This window comes from Salmo salar, chromosome 12 (genome assembly GCF_965601325.2).
Source record: "Salmo salar chromosome 12, fSalSal1, whole genome shotgun sequence".
NCBI classification, from domain to species: Eukaryota; Metazoa; Chordata; class Actinopteri; order Salmoniformes; family Salmonidae; genus Salmo; species Salmo salar.
Window position 1 is genome coordinate 24,264,380 of NC_138302.1, and position 17,828 is coordinate 24,282,207.

At 42.7% G+C, this 17,828-nt stretch overlaps 3 protein-coding genes and 1 non-coding gene across 4 annotated transcripts; 3 read left to right on the forward strand and 1 right to left on the reverse strand.

Moving 5' to 3' along the window:
* Nucleotides 1-1,851: 1,851 nt before the first annotated feature.
* LOC106564505 (ferredoxin-2, mitochondrial) lies at nt 1,852-5,271 on the forward strand. The gene is made up of 5 exons (XM_014130628.3): nt 1,852-2,049; nt 2,662-2,713; nt 2,979-3,085; nt 3,498-3,585; nt 3,730-5,271. Exons 1-5 carry the CDS (start codon nt 1,872-1,874, stop codon nt 3,884-3,886), a joined length of 582 nt encoding a protein of 193 aa, XP_013986103.1. The 5' UTR covers nt 1,852-1,871; the 3' UTR covers nt 3,887-5,271.
* A 624-nt stretch (nt 5,272-5,895) lies between these two features.
* On the forward strand, nt 5,896-13,548 carry LOC106564515 (uncharacterized). The gene is made up of 6 exons (XM_045691061.2): nt 5,896-6,009; nt 8,525-8,613; nt 8,688-10,093; nt 10,340-10,449; nt 10,971-11,064; nt 12,929-13,548. Exons 2-6 carry the CDS (start codon nt 8,539-8,541, stop codon nt 13,062-13,064), a joined length of 1,821 nt encoding a protein of 606 aa, XP_045547017.1. The 5' UTR covers nt 5,896-6,009; nt 8,525-8,538; the 3' UTR covers nt 13,065-13,548.
* trnaa-ugc (transfer RNA alanine (anticodon UGC)) lies at nt 8,414-8,489 on the reverse strand. Its single transcript has one exon. It is a non-coding gene; the product is annotated as a tRNA-Ala (tRNA).
* Nucleotides 13,549-14,850: 1,302 nt separating the features above from the next.
* On the forward strand, nt 14,851-17,404 carry LOC106564516 (forkhead box protein D3-B-like). Its single transcript, XM_014130640.3, has one exon. It carries the CDS (start codon nt 15,178-15,180, stop codon nt 16,180-16,182), a length of 1,005 nt encoding a protein of 334 aa, XP_013986115.1. The 5' UTR covers nt 14,851-15,177; the 3' UTR covers nt 16,183-17,404.
* The last annotated feature ends 424 nt before the right edge of the window (nt 17,405-17,828 follow it).

The window sequence follows — 17,828 nt, forward strand, 5'->3', positions numbered from 1 at the left end:
CAGTCGTCAGCCAGGTCTCCTCCTCATCATCCATTTTAGCAAACAATCCAACTTCACCACTGAGTTTCAGTCGCCGGTTGACAGCCTCCTATTCACTCCTTGAAGGAGAGGTCTCCTTGTCCCAGAATCGCCCAGAATGCACCGGGAAGCCCATCGACGATACATTTTTATTAATTGTTTTCTTCAACCTGAACTGAAAAGACAAAGGATAATGTTGTTTGTACCGGTAAAACACCAACTACATAAACAATAGAGCTCGAATTTGACGCTTGCAGTATTTCATATTTCATTCGTTAACATTAATTAAGGTATCAGTACGCGCACAACATGGGGTACATTCACGTAGGATAAAGTAACCTATTTATTTATTTAACCTTTATTTAACTATATACAGACATTACAGATATACAGACATTGCAGACGAGACAAGATCAAATGTTTATTGGTTGGTAGAATTGTTGGTACACAAAGATTCACAAAGATTGACATATATATATATATATATATATATATATATATACTGCTCAAAAAAATAAAGGGAACACTTAAACAACACAATGTAACTCACAAGTAAATCACACTTCTGTGAAATCAAACTGTCCACTTAGGAATCAACACTGATTGACAATAAATTTCACATGCTGTTGTGCAAATGGAATAGACAACAGGTGGAAATTATAGGCAATAAGCAAGACACCCCCAATAAAGGAGTGGTTCTGCAGGTGGAGACCACAGACCACTTCTCAGTTCCTATGCTTCCTGGCTGATGTTTTGGTCACTTTTGAATGCTGGCAGTGCTTTCACTCTAGTGGTAGCATGAGACGGAGTCTACAACCCACACAAGTGGCTCACGTAGTGCAGCTCATCCAGGATGGCACATCAATGCGAGCTGTGGCAAGAAGGTTTGCTGTGTCTGTCAGCGTAGTGTCCAGAGCATGGAGGCGCTACCAGGAGACAGGCCAGTACATCAGGAGACGTGGAGGAGGCCGTAGGAGGGCAACAACCCAGCAGCAGGACCGCTACCTCCACCTTTGTGCAAGGAGGAGCAGGAGGAGCACTGCCAGAGCCCTGCAAAATGACCTCCAGCAGGCCACAAATGTGCATGTGTCTGCTCAAACGGTCAGAAACAGACTCCATGAGGGTGGTATGAGGGCCCGACGTCCACAGGTGGGGGTTGTGCTTACAGCCCAACACCGTGCAGGACGTTTGGCATTTGCCAGAGAACACCAAGATTGGCAAATTTGCCACTGGCGCCCTGTGCTCTTCACAGATGAAAGCAGGTTCACATTGAGCACGTGACAGACGTGACAGAGTCTGGAGACGCCGTGGAGAACGTTCTGCTGCCTGCAGGTCTGGGAGTCCAGGTCTGGGAGGAGATCCCTCAGGAGACCATCCGCCACCTCATCAGGAGCATGCCCAGGCGTTGTAGGGAGGTCATACAGGCACGTGGAGGCCACACACACTACTGAGCCTCATTTTGACTTGTTTTAAGGACATTACATCAACGTTGGATCAGCCTGTAGTGTGGTTTTCCACTTTAATTTTGAGTGTGACTCCAAATCCAGACCTCCATGGGTTGATAAATTTGATTTCCATCCATGTGATTTTGTTGTCAGCACATTCAACTATGTAAAGAAAAAAGTATTTAATAAGATTATATACACATATATATATGCGAGCACCAGAATCACGTTCTCTTTAGAATTTATAATAAAGGCATTTACAAGTCAGACTAAAAATTGTTATCGTTCTATAAATGTGTGTTGCAACAGCGCTCTCTGCCGCTCAAATAACTGAAGACAGTCAAAACATGCGTATGTCATTGCTACTTTTTTATTGGCTGCTTTCATTCACGTGATCAAAACATAATCATGGCGGCCTCCGCTGGAGTCCGGTCGAGCGTGGGGCTGACTTTGAGACTTTCTAGAGTTATACCAGATTGTAGCACATGTCCTTTCAACAGGTTGAATAGTTATTTGAATGGTATAGCTAGTTCGTCGAATGTTAATCGTTTTCGGACGTCGAACCGACACTTGCAGACATCCAAAGGTGAGTTGGTCGGTTGCTAACTTACGAAGCTACACTTGGATTGCTATCTAACGTTCACCAATTGTTCAGCTTCCATCAAACCAATTAATGTATATCAATTTAGTGCTAGACAGCTGCTAACAAGTTAGTCAGCTATGTCTAAGAACATCGTAACTATGTACTATTAGTAAGGATCCCGAGTGGCGCAGCGGTCTAAGGCACTGCATTTCAATGCTTGAGGCGTCACTACAGACGCCTTGGTTCGATTCCAGGCTGTATCACAACCGGCCGTGATTGGGAATTGGGAGTCCCATAGGGCGGCGAACAATTGGCCCGGGGTGGTCCGATTTTGGTCGGTGTAGGCCGTCATTGTAAATAATCATTTGTTTTTAACTTACTTGCCTAGTTAAATAAAGGTTACATACTTTTAAAAAAAATGCACCCACATTGTGAATAACATAGCAAGACAATCATGTCATCTGTTGCTAAGAACGTTTGATAAGTTGTGTAACTGATCTCCAAAGCTGCTAATTCTCTGTAACTAAGTTGGTCTCAAAGTCGTACAGTAAGTCAGACAATCTGTAAGAGGATCTGGTACTGAATGTCGACTATGTCTCTATTTTATTTGTGTAGGTCTGTACCAAAGTGAGGCGGGTGCAAGTGCAGAAGACCCCCAAGAAGACGTGTAAGTAGCTACTCTGCCAGTGTATCATTTAGCTAGCTAATTGAGTAATGTTAGCTATTTATGTCTTTGCCCTTTTGACTCCATTACAGTACGTAAATGGTCAAGTTAGTAACCCTAACCCTTATGCAGACAAACTCAAGGGCATATATACATACTTTGTTACTGATTTGCCTTAATGTCATTTGAGTGCATCATGCATTTATCACTTGCATTGTCATTTGTGAACTATGAGTTTTTAATATTGTTGTTTTTGGTCTGCTCTTAGGGTGAATGTGGTGTACATAGATAGATCAGGAAAGAGGATTCCAGTGAAGGCTAAAGTGGGAGACAATGCAATGTACCTGGCCCATAGGCACAACATTGAACTGGAAGGTGAGTGCTAATAGGGTTTGATGACATCCTGAGAGAATTCAGGTCAAAAGTTGGTGATTGATTTCTCCATTATTGTATTCATGAACACTGTTTTTATTTATTTAACTAGGCAAGTCAAATTCTTATTTTACAATGACGGCCTACACCGGCCAAACCCAGACAGCGCTGGGCCAATTGTGCACCGCACTATGGGACTCCCAATCACGGCCGGATGTGATACAGCCTGGATTCGAACCAGGGTGTCTGTAGTGACGCCTCTAGCCTTAGAGACAGGCACTGCCTTAGAGACAGGCACTGCCTTAGAGACAGGCACTGCCTTAGAGACAGGCACTGCCTTAGAGACAGGCACTGCGCCACTCGAGAGCCACACTTACATCTTGTTTCTTTCTCCCTGTCCATGCGTGATTTTAAGGAGCTTGCGAGGCGTCACTAGCTTGCTCAACGTGCCACGTGTATGTGAACAGAGACCATGTCGACAAGCTACCAGAGCCTGACGAAAGGTATGAGATTGTTTGTTTTATTATAAGATATGCCATATTCCACGAGAGCTCATGTCATTGCACGTCTTTACGTTGTACATTGCTCCTGTCAAATAAACGCATACATGCAAATCAATGGCTTCAATTTGATTCTTCTCGTCCCAGAGAGGATGACATGCTGGACATGGCCCCAGCGCTACAGGAGAACTCCAGACTTGGCTGTCAGATCATCCTCACCCAGGAGCTGGAGGGCATCGAGCTGACCCTGCCTAAGGTCACCAGGAACTTCTACGTGGACGGCCATGTTCCCAAACCACACTGAGGACACTACATTCCACACTAGCACCCTACTTAGTGTGAAGCAACATATTGGGCATGCATTCTCAGTAGTATGCTAGTATGGATGTTGGAACACAGCCCCTCAGGACTAAGTCGTAAGAGAGAGAGTTGCATTCTTTGAACTGTCGGCAGGTATAAAGAGGTGAGCTGGGATAGAGGAGGCTTGAAGGATCCCCCCCAAGTCAAGAATGCTCTTACATAGCCACATGACTGTGTGACCGTAGACAAAAGCTATATACCAGTCACTGGCTGCATTTAGACAGCGCCCCTGATGGGATTGGTCAAAAGACCAATTATTGGATAAAAATATCAGAATTGGGCTGCCTGTGTAAATGCAGCCTCTGACGTGTGTTGTATTTGGCTCACACTGAAAGTAATGCTGATTGTGGAAGAGTTGGATGGTTTTCAGCATTCATGTATAAATGTCATGTGTGTGTATAAGAGTTCTCAGGCCAAGATTGAGATGTCTATCAAACCATTTAATGTCACAAACAGTTCTTTGTTTCATAGTAACCTGAGTCAGCATTTCAGAAAGGCCTGTCATTGCTACGCAAATGACAACTTTGTGTCCTTGAATAGAACATTCCATGTTACAACTCATTTACCAAGGTCAACATACACACATCTCAGGTGGAGCTTCCAAATAGTAATCAGTCTCTACAATAGCAGCACTCACATACAGCTAATTAACAGTATGTAATGTGTACGTATACATAGCTTTCACCATTATATCTACTTATGGCAAGTTTCTAGGAATTTTACTGTTGTGGGCATGTGGTGACTAGTCAAGACCTTAACAAGCCCCTCCACAACACTGAAAGCCCTTTCCCTACATCAAGCCTGTCAGGAATCATTAACCGTCTCTGATGTAGCACTTTTGCAGTATGTTTTGTAAGCAGAGGGCAGCTTGAGATCGATTGGAAAGGAAAGGGTTGAATCTGTTAGATAACTGATGACGCCAAGGAGATACTTGGGCTGCATTCACACAGGGAGCCTAATTTTGATTTAAAAAAATTCCAATCACAGATCTTTGCACATCAAAGCTGATCTGATTGGTCCAAATGCAGCCTAAACCATTTTACACTGACAGGTGCATTTTGTCCAATTCCCAAGTCATTTCTGTTTCTGTCCATCCATACCCAGTAATGATTTGCCTTGTCATTTCACTGTTAGTAGTCTCATAACTGTCCATCAAAAAACACCTGTATCCAGTATTAGTTGGCTCCTTTATGAACCTGGAATGCTTTCACTTGTACTGTAATTAATTTGTCTAACATACGCACAAATATGTAGGTGTATTATGTATATATGGTATATCTCAAATTTGCAAGTCTATTTTAGATTTGTGCAATAAAAATACCAAATGTTTGTACTAGTCTGTCTTAAGCCCTATGCTTTTTAAAAACCACACTGAAGGCAATTGAACACCACAAGTGCAGTATTCAACACCAGTCCTTGAGAGCAGTTTAAATCCTCAAAACCCAGGAAATGGAAACCAATTGCAATATCATACAAGGGTCAAGAAAACCACCTCTGGCCCTTTGAGGACTGGCTTTGAATACCACTGCTAAAACGGCTGCGTTTAGGCAGCCCAATTCAGATTTTTTTTACAACGAAACACCAATTAGCGAAAAATTATCAGAATTGGGCTGCCTGTCTAAACAGCCAGTGTCACTGCTAAATACTGATACGTTGTATTTGTTTTGTGTGGGAGATCATTTTAAATGGTTCAAGATAAAGCATCGCAAGTCAAACTCAACAGTAGGCCTACAATTTGTACCAAGAACCTCACTTCACGTGTTTTGTAATGGATGGCTATTCTTACAAAGTATTAGTTGCCTATTTACCTGTATGTAAAACGTTTTATATATACAGAAGAAACCGAGGCGCCACAAGGCCGACAATTCGTAACGCAAGTCACTCAACCCACACATTTATGTGTTTATGCAGGCCAATCAACTTCAATCACAGACATCTGTGGCATCCTGTAGGCCCAACAACAAGTGCATTGCGGTAACGTGACCATCAATTTCCTGAAGCTAGTGATCAAATTGGGGGAAATAACTATTGTCATCTCTCAAGACAGATTCAGTGAGAAAACCAAGGGTGAGTCTGCATGTTGTCCCTGATCGCCTTGGTAAGAGACTGTACCGTGATCAGGACATTACACAATCAAACGATTGAGCGCGATAGTTTAAATAACTATTTAATCCGATCGATCACAGGGATCTCATATAATTCGATTTTTTTCAATGTAAATACTTGATATTTTCTAAGGTAGGATGTGGAGATATTGTGTGGCAGAAAAGTTCATATTCAAACGCACGGCCTCAGCGTGCCCTCAGACTGAGCAGTGAGCTCGAGCAAGACATGACATTCTCATTCAGAGCGTCTATCAAATAGTAGTAGAATGCAGATGGTTACGTTTTGAGGAGAAATGAATACAATTTGACGAAGTAAGTGTGTATCAATAGGCTAGGTGTTAGTTAGAATGTCATTGTAGGCTTTCTCATTATTTACTAAAGACTTTCAAAGGTTTGTTGGGCCATTAATTCTAGCTCTGCTCACGAAGCTAATTTGATTTTGACAGCTAATTCAGACTGTTCTAGAAGTTAACAGTAGTAGGCTACTAATAGGCTACTTTACAATCTTTTTAACTTGAATTATTATAGTATTATGAAATCAACTATCATGTGTAATTTATTGTAATTGGTAAGTATTTGTTTTTATTTAGGAAGTGTGTGTGTGTGTGTGTGTGTGTGTGTGTGTGTGTGTGTGTGGGTGTGTGTGTGTGTGTGTGTGATTTTATAGATAGATAGATATATATATCTCTCTCCGGTCAAACGTTTTAAACATTTACTCATTCAGGTGTTTTTCTTTATTTTTTACTATTTTCTACATTGTAGAATAAAATGAAGACATCAATGAAATGACACATGGAATCATGTAGTAACCCAAAAAGTGTTAAACAAATCAAAATATATATTTATATTTCAGATTCTTCAAATAGCCACCCTTTCCCTTGATGACAGCTTTGCACACTCTTGGCATTCTCTCAACCAGCTTCACCTGGAATGTTTTTCCAACAGTCTTGAAGGAGTTCCCACATATGCTGAGCACTTGTTGGCTGCTTTTCCTTCATTCTGCGGTCCGACTCATCCCAAACCGTCTCAATTTGGTTGAGGTCGGGTGATGCAGCACTCCATCACTCTCCTTCATGGTCAAATAGCTCTCAAACACCCTGGAGGTGGGTTTTGGGTCATTGTCCTGTTAAACAAACGATAGACCCATAAGCACAAACCAGATGGGATGGCGTATCGCTGCAGAATGCTGTGGTAGCCATTGCTGGTTAAGTGTGCCTTGAATTCTAAATAAATCACAGACCGTGTCACCAGCAAAGCACCATCACACCTCTTCCTCCATGCTTCACGGTGGGAACCACACAAGTGGAGATCATCCATTCACCTACTCTGCGTCTCTCAAAGACACGGCATTTGGAACCAAAAAACTCAAATTTGGACTCATCACACCAAAGGACTGGTCTAATGTCCATTGCTCGTGTTTCTTGGTGCAAGCAAGTCTGTTCTTCTTATTGGTGTCCTTTAGTAGTGGTTTCTTGGCAGGAAATCGACCATGAAGACCTGATTCACGCAGTCTCCTCTGAACAGTTGATGTTGAGATGTGTCTGTTACTTGAACACTGTGAAGCATTTATTTGGGCTGCAATCTGAGGTGCAGTTAACTCTAATGAACTTATCCTCTGCAGCAGAGGTAACTCTGGGTCTTCCTTTCCTGTGGCGGTCCTCATGAGAGCCAGTTTCATCATTGCGCTTGATGGTTTTTGCGACTGCACCTGAAGAAACTTTCAAAGTTCTTGAAATCTTCCGTATTGATCTTCCTGTCTTCAAGTAATGATGGACTGTCGTTTCTCTTTGCTTATTTGAGCTGTTTTTGCCATAATATGGACTTGGTCTTTTACCAAATAGGGCTAGCTTCTGTATACCACCTCTACCTTGTCACAACACAACTGATTGGCTCAAACGCATTAAGAAGGAAAGAAATTCCAGAAATGAACTTTTAACAAGGCACACCTGTTAACTGAAATGCATTCCAGGTGACTACATTGTTAAACTGGTTGAGAGAATGCCAAGTGTGCAAAGCTGTTATCAAGGCAAAATATATTTGGATTTAACACTTTTTTTGTTACTACATGATTCCATATGTGTTATTTCATAGTTTTGATGTCTTCACTATTAATCTACAATGTAGAAAATAGTAAAAATAAAGAAAAACCCTTGAATGAGTAGGTGTGTCCAAACTTTTGACTGGTACTGTATTCAGCTGATAACTTTAACAATAAAACATACTGTATTTACATTCAAACCTATATTGTCACTTAATAGTATAGTACATTTACATTTTACATTTTAGTCATTTAGCAGACGCTCTTATCCAGAGCGACTTACAGTAGTGAATGCATACATTTCATACATTTTTTTTTTTTCTGTGCTGGCCCTCCGTGGGAATCGAACCCACAACCCTGGCGTTGCAAACACCATGCTCTACCAACTGAGCTACAGGGAAGGCTAGTAAACACTTTCCAATTGTTTCCTTTCCACAAGATAGGCACATCGACATGAGCACAGGAGCCACCTACAGACTAGGCAGCCAAGGGACCATGGAAGATCCGGACACCCAGGAGGGCCTGCAGGTGTGTGTGCTGTGCATGAGGTGGGTCAATATTATCTCAGTGTGTGGTTGAGTCTTCTTTCTTTTATTCTTCAGGTGACCCAGTCCACCATCCTCTACCTCATCCAAGAAGCCACCAAGCTAGCAACTCCCACCCCTGTCCACAACCGCTCCATAGACTCAAAGCCTAAGACTTTATCTGTATCAAATGAAAGGTCTAAAAAGGATCAAGTGTCTGATCATAGACCTTATCCTCCTCAGCACAATTCCTCTCTCACGAGCCTTCATAACCAGCCAAAAGATGACTTCGAACAATGTAGGAGACATACAAACACAGTCCTGCCCAGTCGTCATAGTAGCAGCAGTTCATGGGAGTTGATGAGCCTGATCAACATGCAGTGTGAGAGACTCCTCCAGTCAGACGACCAAGAGGAGGGAACCTCAGCCAGGGCTCAGTTGGTTCCTATAGACTCTGACGAACATCCTCCTGAAGGTGTGGGGTGCAGTAAGAACACTGTCCCTGTCTGCCCCACTCTAGTCAGTACCAGAGGGGATTCTCCCCATCCTCATGTCAGGTCCAGGGGAGAGATGGGTGAGTTGGGTGGAGGTGGTTATTGGTCATCCACAAGTCCAGGTACCAGTTCTCAGACATCACCGGATGTCAATGGCAGCTACAAAACTAAAGCTGGTGTGGGAGCTTCAGACTCTGAGGTTGCAACGAACAAAGAAACAGGAGTCACATTTTGTCTTAACGGTGATGGATTGTCTGTGAGTGAAGAAAGCGGAAAGGTCCCCTGTGCCTTAGTCCAAGAAGACAACACAGTGAAGGAGGCCCGTCCTGAGGCAAAAGACGGGCTGTCAGTTAAACATCCGTCTGTGTCATATATAAACCTGTTTGGGCAACCGCTTGTCCACAAAGTAGGTACAATTAAGGATGCAGCAAGTCTGTCACCTCCCTCCATAGACACCATGACATGCATACATCCAGGCCCAGAACAGCTGAACCTTAACATGACCCTGGACTTCAACTCAAACATATGTTTCACCTTTGACCCCAAGGGAGACATGCCACCAGCCCCGAACTCCCCTCATAATACTATGTTGCTCATATTGAACAGTGAAGCAGGGTCTGTGATTGTGAACGCGAAGTCAGTACAAGATGCCAGTTTTCCAGGCATCAAAGCAGAGCTCAATGAAAGCGCCATGGAAGAGAACACAGACACAGTACAAGATACCAGTGTTATTACAGACTCTCCATTGGACCTCACCCAAAGGTCTATGGACATGGAGGATGACATGGACACTATCCCCGCAGCCCCGAAGTGTCCCTCTCCGTCTAACCCCATGTGGAGGTCCACCAAGGCCCCCAGGAAGCAGCTCCATCCCAGCCGGAGTGTGGATGTTGGAGACCCAGACTTCCAGGGAGTGACGTTCCGCATGCAGACAGAGCTGGACGACAGCAGGGAGCAGTGTCGCCTTCTCATCACCTCCAAGAAGTACAGGTATGGTTGAAGTCAGAGTATGCTTTGCTCTTTCTCCCCATAACTCAAAAACATGTATTATATTATTCTATTATTTAGAGTTGCCGGAGCTGTCGTAATAAAAAGCATTGTATGAAATTCAATTTCTATGTCACAAATTTCCCTATGCGGTATATTGTTGTAAAATATCTCACAATGTTCTCTACAAACAAACTGCTTTATAAAGGTGTGTGTGTGTGTGTGTGTGTGTGCGTCCGTCCGTCCTAGTGAAGATCTCTCTAGTGGTCCGACCAGGAGGTCACTGAGAGCAGGCAGGTCCCGTTCATCCCAGAGTTCCATGAGGACCAGCAGCTCTGAAGAGAGCGACCCCTCCTCCAGTGACTACCAATCTCTACCACTCTTCACCAGGAGGGGGCGCCACTACTGCACAAAACAATACCAGCACCGTAGAAATAGGCAGAACACTGCAGTCTTAGAAAAAAGGGTTCATGAGAGGTTATTTGCAGGGACTGGATGTTCTGTGTAGAACTATTTCTACTCCAGTAATCCAGGAGGGGGTACCATTACAACACAAATCCAAACACTTTAACTAGAACCATAGACAGGTGGAATACATTTGATGAGGGGGAGTTTTAATGGAGGTATTTTGGGAAACTGCTGTGTAAACATCCTAAGACTGTAATGAGTAACGTAGTGTACAGTGTTAAGGGCAGGGTTGCAAGATCAGGTTGTGCTTTGGCACTCCCACTCACCGTGCACCTAGAAAGAAAAAACAGAATGAAAGAGAAGCCGCATAGTCATTGAAACATGTCACTTCATTATTCTACAACATATTTAGGAGGATTATGGCACAAGGCCTATTGGTTTGTACTGATAGCCACTCCTTTCTCCCCATCAGAGAATAAGATCTGTGCCTCTTGCTGCACCACGAAGACTCCTCTGTGGCGAGATGCTGAGGACGGCACCCCGCTGTGTAACGCCTGTGGAATAAGGTGAGTCGCATTAAATGCAGTGCATTATCAAGCACATCGTTACGGCCCAGAGTTTCTCCTGGTCAGGTCACGTGGCAATGAACTCTGACCCTGTGGTTATAGTAAATGGTGACAGTGACGTAGATGGTTTGATGACCACAATATCACATAACCGTATATGTGAGAAGAATTAGGACTTGAAGGACACGTAAGGCCATCAATCAGTGTGACCTACAGTTGAAGTCGGAAGTTTACATACACTTAGGTTGGAGTCATTAAAACTCGTTTTTCAACCACTCCGCAAATTTCTTGTTAACAAACTCAAATTTTGGCAAGTCGGTTAGGACAGCTACTTTGTGCATGACACTAGTCATTTTTCCAACAATTGTTTACAGGCAGATTATTTCACTTATAATTCACTATCACAATTCCAGTGGGTCAGAAGTTTACATACACTAAGTTAACTGTGCCTTTAAACAGATTGGAAAATTCCAGAAAATTATGTCATGGCTTTAGAAGCTTCTGATAGGCTCATCGACATCATTTGAGTCAATTGGAGGTGTACCTGTGGATATATTTCAAGGCCAAACTTCAAACTCAGTGTCTCTTTGGAAAATCAAAATAAATCAGCCAAGACCTCAGAAAAAAATTGTAGACCTCCACAAGTCTGGTTCATCCTTGGGAGCAATTTCCAAACGCCTGAAGGTACCACATTCATCTGTACAAAGAATAGTACGCAAGTATAAACACCATGGGACCACGCAGCCGTCATACCGCTCAGGAAGGAGACACGTTCTGTCTCCTAGAGATGAACATACTTTTGTGCGAAAAGTGCAAATTAATCCCAGAACAGCAGCAAAGGACTTTGTGAAGATGCTGGAGGAAATGGGTACAAAAGTATCTATATCCACATTAAAACGAGTCCTATATTGACATAACCTGAAAGGCCACTTAGCAAGGAAGAAGCCACTGCTCCAAAACCTCCATTTAAAAAAAGCCAGACTACAGTTTGCAACTGCACATGGGGACAAAGATCGTACTTTTTGGAGAAATGTCCTCTGGTCTGATGAAACAAAAATAGAACTGTTTGGCCATCGTTGTGTTCTGAGGAAAAAAGGGGATGCTTGCAAGCCGAAGAACACCATCCCATCCGTGAAGCACGGGGGTGGCAGCATCATGTTGTGGGGGTGCTTTGCTGCAGGAGGGACTGGTGCACTTCACAAAATAAATGGCTTCATGACGTAGGGAAATTATGTGGATCTATTGAAGCAACATCTCAAGAAATCAGTCAGGAAGTTAAAGCTTGGTCGCAAATGGGTCTTCCAAATGGACAATGACCCAAAGCATACTTCCAAAGTTGTGGCAAAATGGCTTAAGGACAACAAGGTCAATGTATTGGAGTGGCCATCACAAAGCCCTGACCTCAATCCTATAGACCATTTGTGGGCAGAACTGAAAAAGCATGTGCGAGCAAGGAGGCCTTCAAACCTGACTCAGTTACACCAGCTCTGTAAGGAGGAATGGGACAAACTTCACCCAACTTATTGTGGGAGGCTACCTGAAATGTTTGACCCAAGTTAAACAATTTAAAGGCAATGCTACCAAATACTAATTGAGTGTATGTAAACTTCTGACCCACTGGGAATGTAATGAAAGAAAGAAAAGCTGAAATAAATCATTCTCTCTACTATTATTCGGACATTTCACATTCTTAAAATAAAGTGGTGATCCTAACTGACCTAAGACAGGGAATTTTTACAATACTAGGATTAACTGTCAGGAATTGTGAAACTGAGTTTAAATGTATTTGGCTAAGGTGTATGTAAACTTCCGGCTTCAGCTGTATATCCCCTGTTATTCTCCTCCATGTCTACTTACTCCTCAGGTATAAGAAGTACAAGGTACGCTGTCTGCAGTGTTGGCACATCCCTAGGAAGGAGGGAAACTCCAACTCGCGCTGCTTCAAATGTGGAAACGTATCACGGCTGGCTACATCCCACCGCAAGCACTCTGCCGTGTAGGGGAAGGGAACACACTTAGGCCTTGTCATGAGGTCCTAGACACTGATACCCCAGACAGTCCCCCTCCAAGTACATGGTAATTGGCCACACCTCCTGACTTTGCGACTTGGAGTTTATTTGATCATTTATTACATCACATACTGTCATGGTGGGTCACGGTGTTGGCTGAGCCATGGTGAGTCAGTCTGACGGGTCTGGCTGCTTTTAGCACTGTAGCGTGCGCTGTCACTTTAGGAAGAAAGAGTTCAATAGAAGAACAGTCTCCTGCTTGGATGCTGTGTCTGTTGACAATAGACTGTCTGTGTCTGAAACGACTCTGACAGAAGTAGTGCACTATACAGGAAATTGGGAGTCTCTGGCCAAAGGTAGTGCACTATAGTGACTAAGGACTCATGGCTCTGGCCCTGCTTTACTGGGAATAGGTAGCCATTTTGGACTCTTTACTCCCCTTGTTTACTAGGCTTGACCTTGGTGCTATCCAGTTTGTATGTTACATTAAGTTAAATTAAGTTGAGTGATATATTATCTTTTGTTCTTGTTTGTATTTGTTTTTTTTAATTTGTTTTTCTTTTTGGTTGTTTCTGGACAGCCCTTAGCATTAACTGGCTGTAACAAAAATAAACGTTTGTATTAGTGTGTACTACACTTTTGGGTTTGGTGTGCATAAAATTCTTGTTAACATATCTTATCCGGTTTGTTTTCATTTTATCTCTCAACCTTCTGAATGTGTGTGCCTACAACTTGGTCTAGAATGAGGGATATGAATTGATGCGGAACCATATTCAAACTGATTTGTGAGAATTACTTCAGGGGTGTTTCTATGCTTAAATTAAATGCAATTATTGGGACTTTAAAATGTATCAAAATAAGAAAGAGGCAAGTTTATATCAGACACTGCTGCAGCAGGGTTGAATACATGACCAGGCCTTTGCATTATTTTGTGCTTGTAGTGAAACGGCTCTTTTCTTTTGCCGATGTGCCTTTTTCAGATCAGAAAAGCGCATAATCCATTCTGAAATAATAACCACACAGTATTTGCCATGTGCTTGGCCACCCACTTGCGTTATCTGCTGGAAATATTGGAATTCTCATGAAATATTTAGTATAGACCAGTTTTAAATGAAAATCTGACTACTGCTAGCTTGGCTTTCACATGTATAGATAAGTAGCCTATCCTAATCATAACATTTAGTTAAATCATATATTATTCGTTATACCTGGCCATAAACAAAATGGAAAGAATAGCTAATACATGATTAATTTCAATTGATAATACAATATCGAGTTAGCTAGTGTTTATGCATTACAATGTTTATGCATTACTGCAAAGAGGCCACACGTAAAAGCGCAGCACGTGTGCAATGGCACCGAAGTAATTTTGTCCTAGCTCTCCAGTTCAGTGCTTCTTCATTCATTTCTCTTTTCAGAAAACAATACATTTTTAACCATATTTGACTCCCGAGTGAAATGAAAGCCATCATAAAAGGATTCTATGGATCGAGAACTGGGTAGGATTTGCATTTGTTGTGGGAGACAGATTCTATTAAAATAAAGATCTGTAGGTATTCAATAATGGCTTTACAAATGGGATAACGGGATATATTCTTAAATCCTGTCATCTGTTAAATATATCGAAGAAAACTGACAATAGTTCACCCATCAAATCATTACAACCAGGCTTCTGATTTGAGTACAAAAAAGTGTATTTTTATTGTGTATGACAACAAGCCCCAAAGACTGTCCTAATGTGCCATTGTCTGTTGGACATAAAGTTGTCAAATGGCCTATGCTTTATTCCATACCTTAGCTCTCCCCAAGATCATAAACACGTTTGTAGGCCTAATGATTGTTGTGACTGCTTGTGATGGATGTTTACTTTAGTAAGTCTTTGTCGTAATTATTTTCAGGACTGAAGAGAAAGAGCAAGAGGAGGAAGGGGGAAGTATTTTGGTGCAGCTGGGTTTTCTTTTTTTTTTTTTTTTTTTTTGCTAATGAAAAGCGAAAAGGCAGGAGGCAGGCCCGTCGCGTGTGTCGGCTCTGGCTGGTGTCCGACCCGAGGCTCCTCATCTCGCCTGTTGGCGCATGCAGGTGGCACCGGACCCGCGGGAGGATTATGACCCTGGAAGGAGAGCTCGAGCTCATGGAGAGGGCAGATATCAGCGTGGCGGGAAAAGGGAACAAATCTACACGGAACCAGGGGTATGTATCTTTGACCAAAGAAGACGGGGCAGATCTGGAGCAGCAAAGCGCTGCGTCCTTGTCTCCAAAACAGCCAGCGAAGGATACGGAGGATGAGGGTGACTTTACGCCAAAGTGCACAGAGAGAATCGCTGCCTCCGTGAAACCTCCGTACTCCTACATCGCTCTTATCACCATGGCAATCCTCCAGAGCCCGAAGAAAAGACTGACTCTCTCGGAGATATGTGACTTCATCAGCCAGCGCTTCACGTATTACCGGGAGAAGTTCCCCGCGTGGCAGAACTCCATCCGTCACAACTTGTCCCTCAACGACTGCTTCGTCAAAATGCCCCGAGAGCCCGGTAACCCCGGGAAGGGGAACTACTGGACGTTAGACCCTATGTCGTCTCATATGTTCGAGAACGGGAGCTTCCTACGGCGGAGGAAACGATTCAAACGGCAGAATTACCGATTTGGGATGATGGATACCCGGTGCCCGCTCGAGCGCAGCGGCGTGCTCCCTGGATTTTCCTTCTACGGGGCGAACGGGATAGGACCGTGTCATTTTCAGGTACCCGGTATGGAATTGTACCATCACTTGGGCATCGAACATAATTCTGTTTCTAACCAAAGCATCCCACCAGTGAGCAGCATCTTGCCCGCGCTCTCCTCACTTTTATCAAGGAATTCGAACGTTGTCCAAAAGACGTTTCTTCCACCTCCGTCTCTTAGCATTGAGAATTTCGAAACGACGCGCCGCTCAGCCTCCACAGTGACCCAAGCTTTGGTCCCCGGATCTTCATTTCTGTCCCCGGCCTCGCTCCATTCAATGGGCGCTCCGCATCTCTGGAGCTTTCATCCCGAGTACCACAAACGGCGCTCTCTCCCCAACTCCAGCCGCATAGGAAATGAACTCTTGCAGCAACTTGGTGACAATTAGCTTAGTCAATAGTGTTTTCTGTATTGACGTGGATTCATCAGGGAAACACCATCTTTCATAGATGTTGTATCTATTCAATTAAACAAATGTTTCAAATGAAAAAAATAAATGTTTTGAAGATGTCAATTGAGTCAAAATGTCTAACAATATTAGTGGCCATGTAAATGTTTGAGGCATATATTTTGTGTAAATAAGCACTTTATAATTAAATGTTTTCATTTGATTTATAACGACATTTGGCAACTTATCATTACTTGCAATTTTGAAAACAACACTGAATTTAAAAATATCAAATCATAGCAAAAAACATTTTGTAATTGAACATGTCAGATTTATTATACAACTTGTCTTGATTCACTGACGCTGAACCTCTCAGAATTAGCCTAATCTCCCATATGTGCCAGTCTTGCCAGTGGCAAATGTAATCTCTATACTTTGAAAACGTTATATTTTGCCTTATTTATCTTTAAGGCGAAGTGTGTTTTCCTACACTGTGAAATCAATAACACACAAAATATTTGCAGCGCAAACATTGTGGAGCCCTGAAACATAAAAACGCGAGCTTTCAATAACCTTTTGTTTTGAAAGGTGCCTGGTCTTATTTTTGTTTTAAGTTGACAATATTTGGTTTGATTGACTGGCGTTATAATTTTACAAATTACCATTTGACAATGTTTCATTCAGTAGCTTAATTTACGCTACATTTAGCCATTCCTGCGTGGCAGAAGATATCAGCTTCATCAGCTTGGGAACGCGAGTAGAACCCGTTTAAATGTGACGGCATCATTTAGTTTATTTTATTTTACTCTTCGTGTCAACGTGTGATTGATTTCCACACCAATTGTTAAAAACAAAAAAGCTGTTATGTATATGCAAGATCTCACAGTGCACACACACACACACACACACATCTGCCCATTCTCCATCTCTCGCTCGAGTTTCTCTGTATGTGTGTGTGCGTGTGTGTGTGTGTGTGTGTGTGTGTGTGTGTGTGTGTGTGTGTGTGTGTGTGTGAATCTGTGCGTGTCCTGCACCCCTACATGTGTTAGAAAGAAGGAATTCCACAGTCAAAACGGAACGCCTTCGTATTATAAAGGCCTACAGTTCCAAATGCTGCACGCTAAATAAGTGATGAAACATCTGCTTGTTCTGTAGTATTGTTACACGATTTATCACACGCACCTAGAGAGATCCAGCCTACATTAAACATCACATTGTAATATTCAGTGTAATGTGCAGTTGTTTACTTCAATGTAGCCTATATTTGTCTGTGTCTATAGATTCTGTGTGCTGCATAGTTCGTTTTGTCTTGGACTTGGGCTATAGTGTTTACCATATGCCTGCCTCTCCGTTGCAGAAATACCCATGTCAGCATTACTACACAGCTTTACCACACTCATATTACTCACTTTAGTTGAACGCATCAGTGGATACAGCATAGGGATACTATTAATACATATATTTGTGGATGGGGGTCATTGAGTTTTGGGGATGGATGGACATGTGTTTTGGAGCATTTGATCTCCTGTTATAAATCCTAGTGTTATTGGATTGCTGAGCATCAGAACACACAAAACCTCTCCACTTTCCATCATTGGTCATCTCTTTGAGCAGTTTGCTTTTCCTGACACACACCATCATATTGG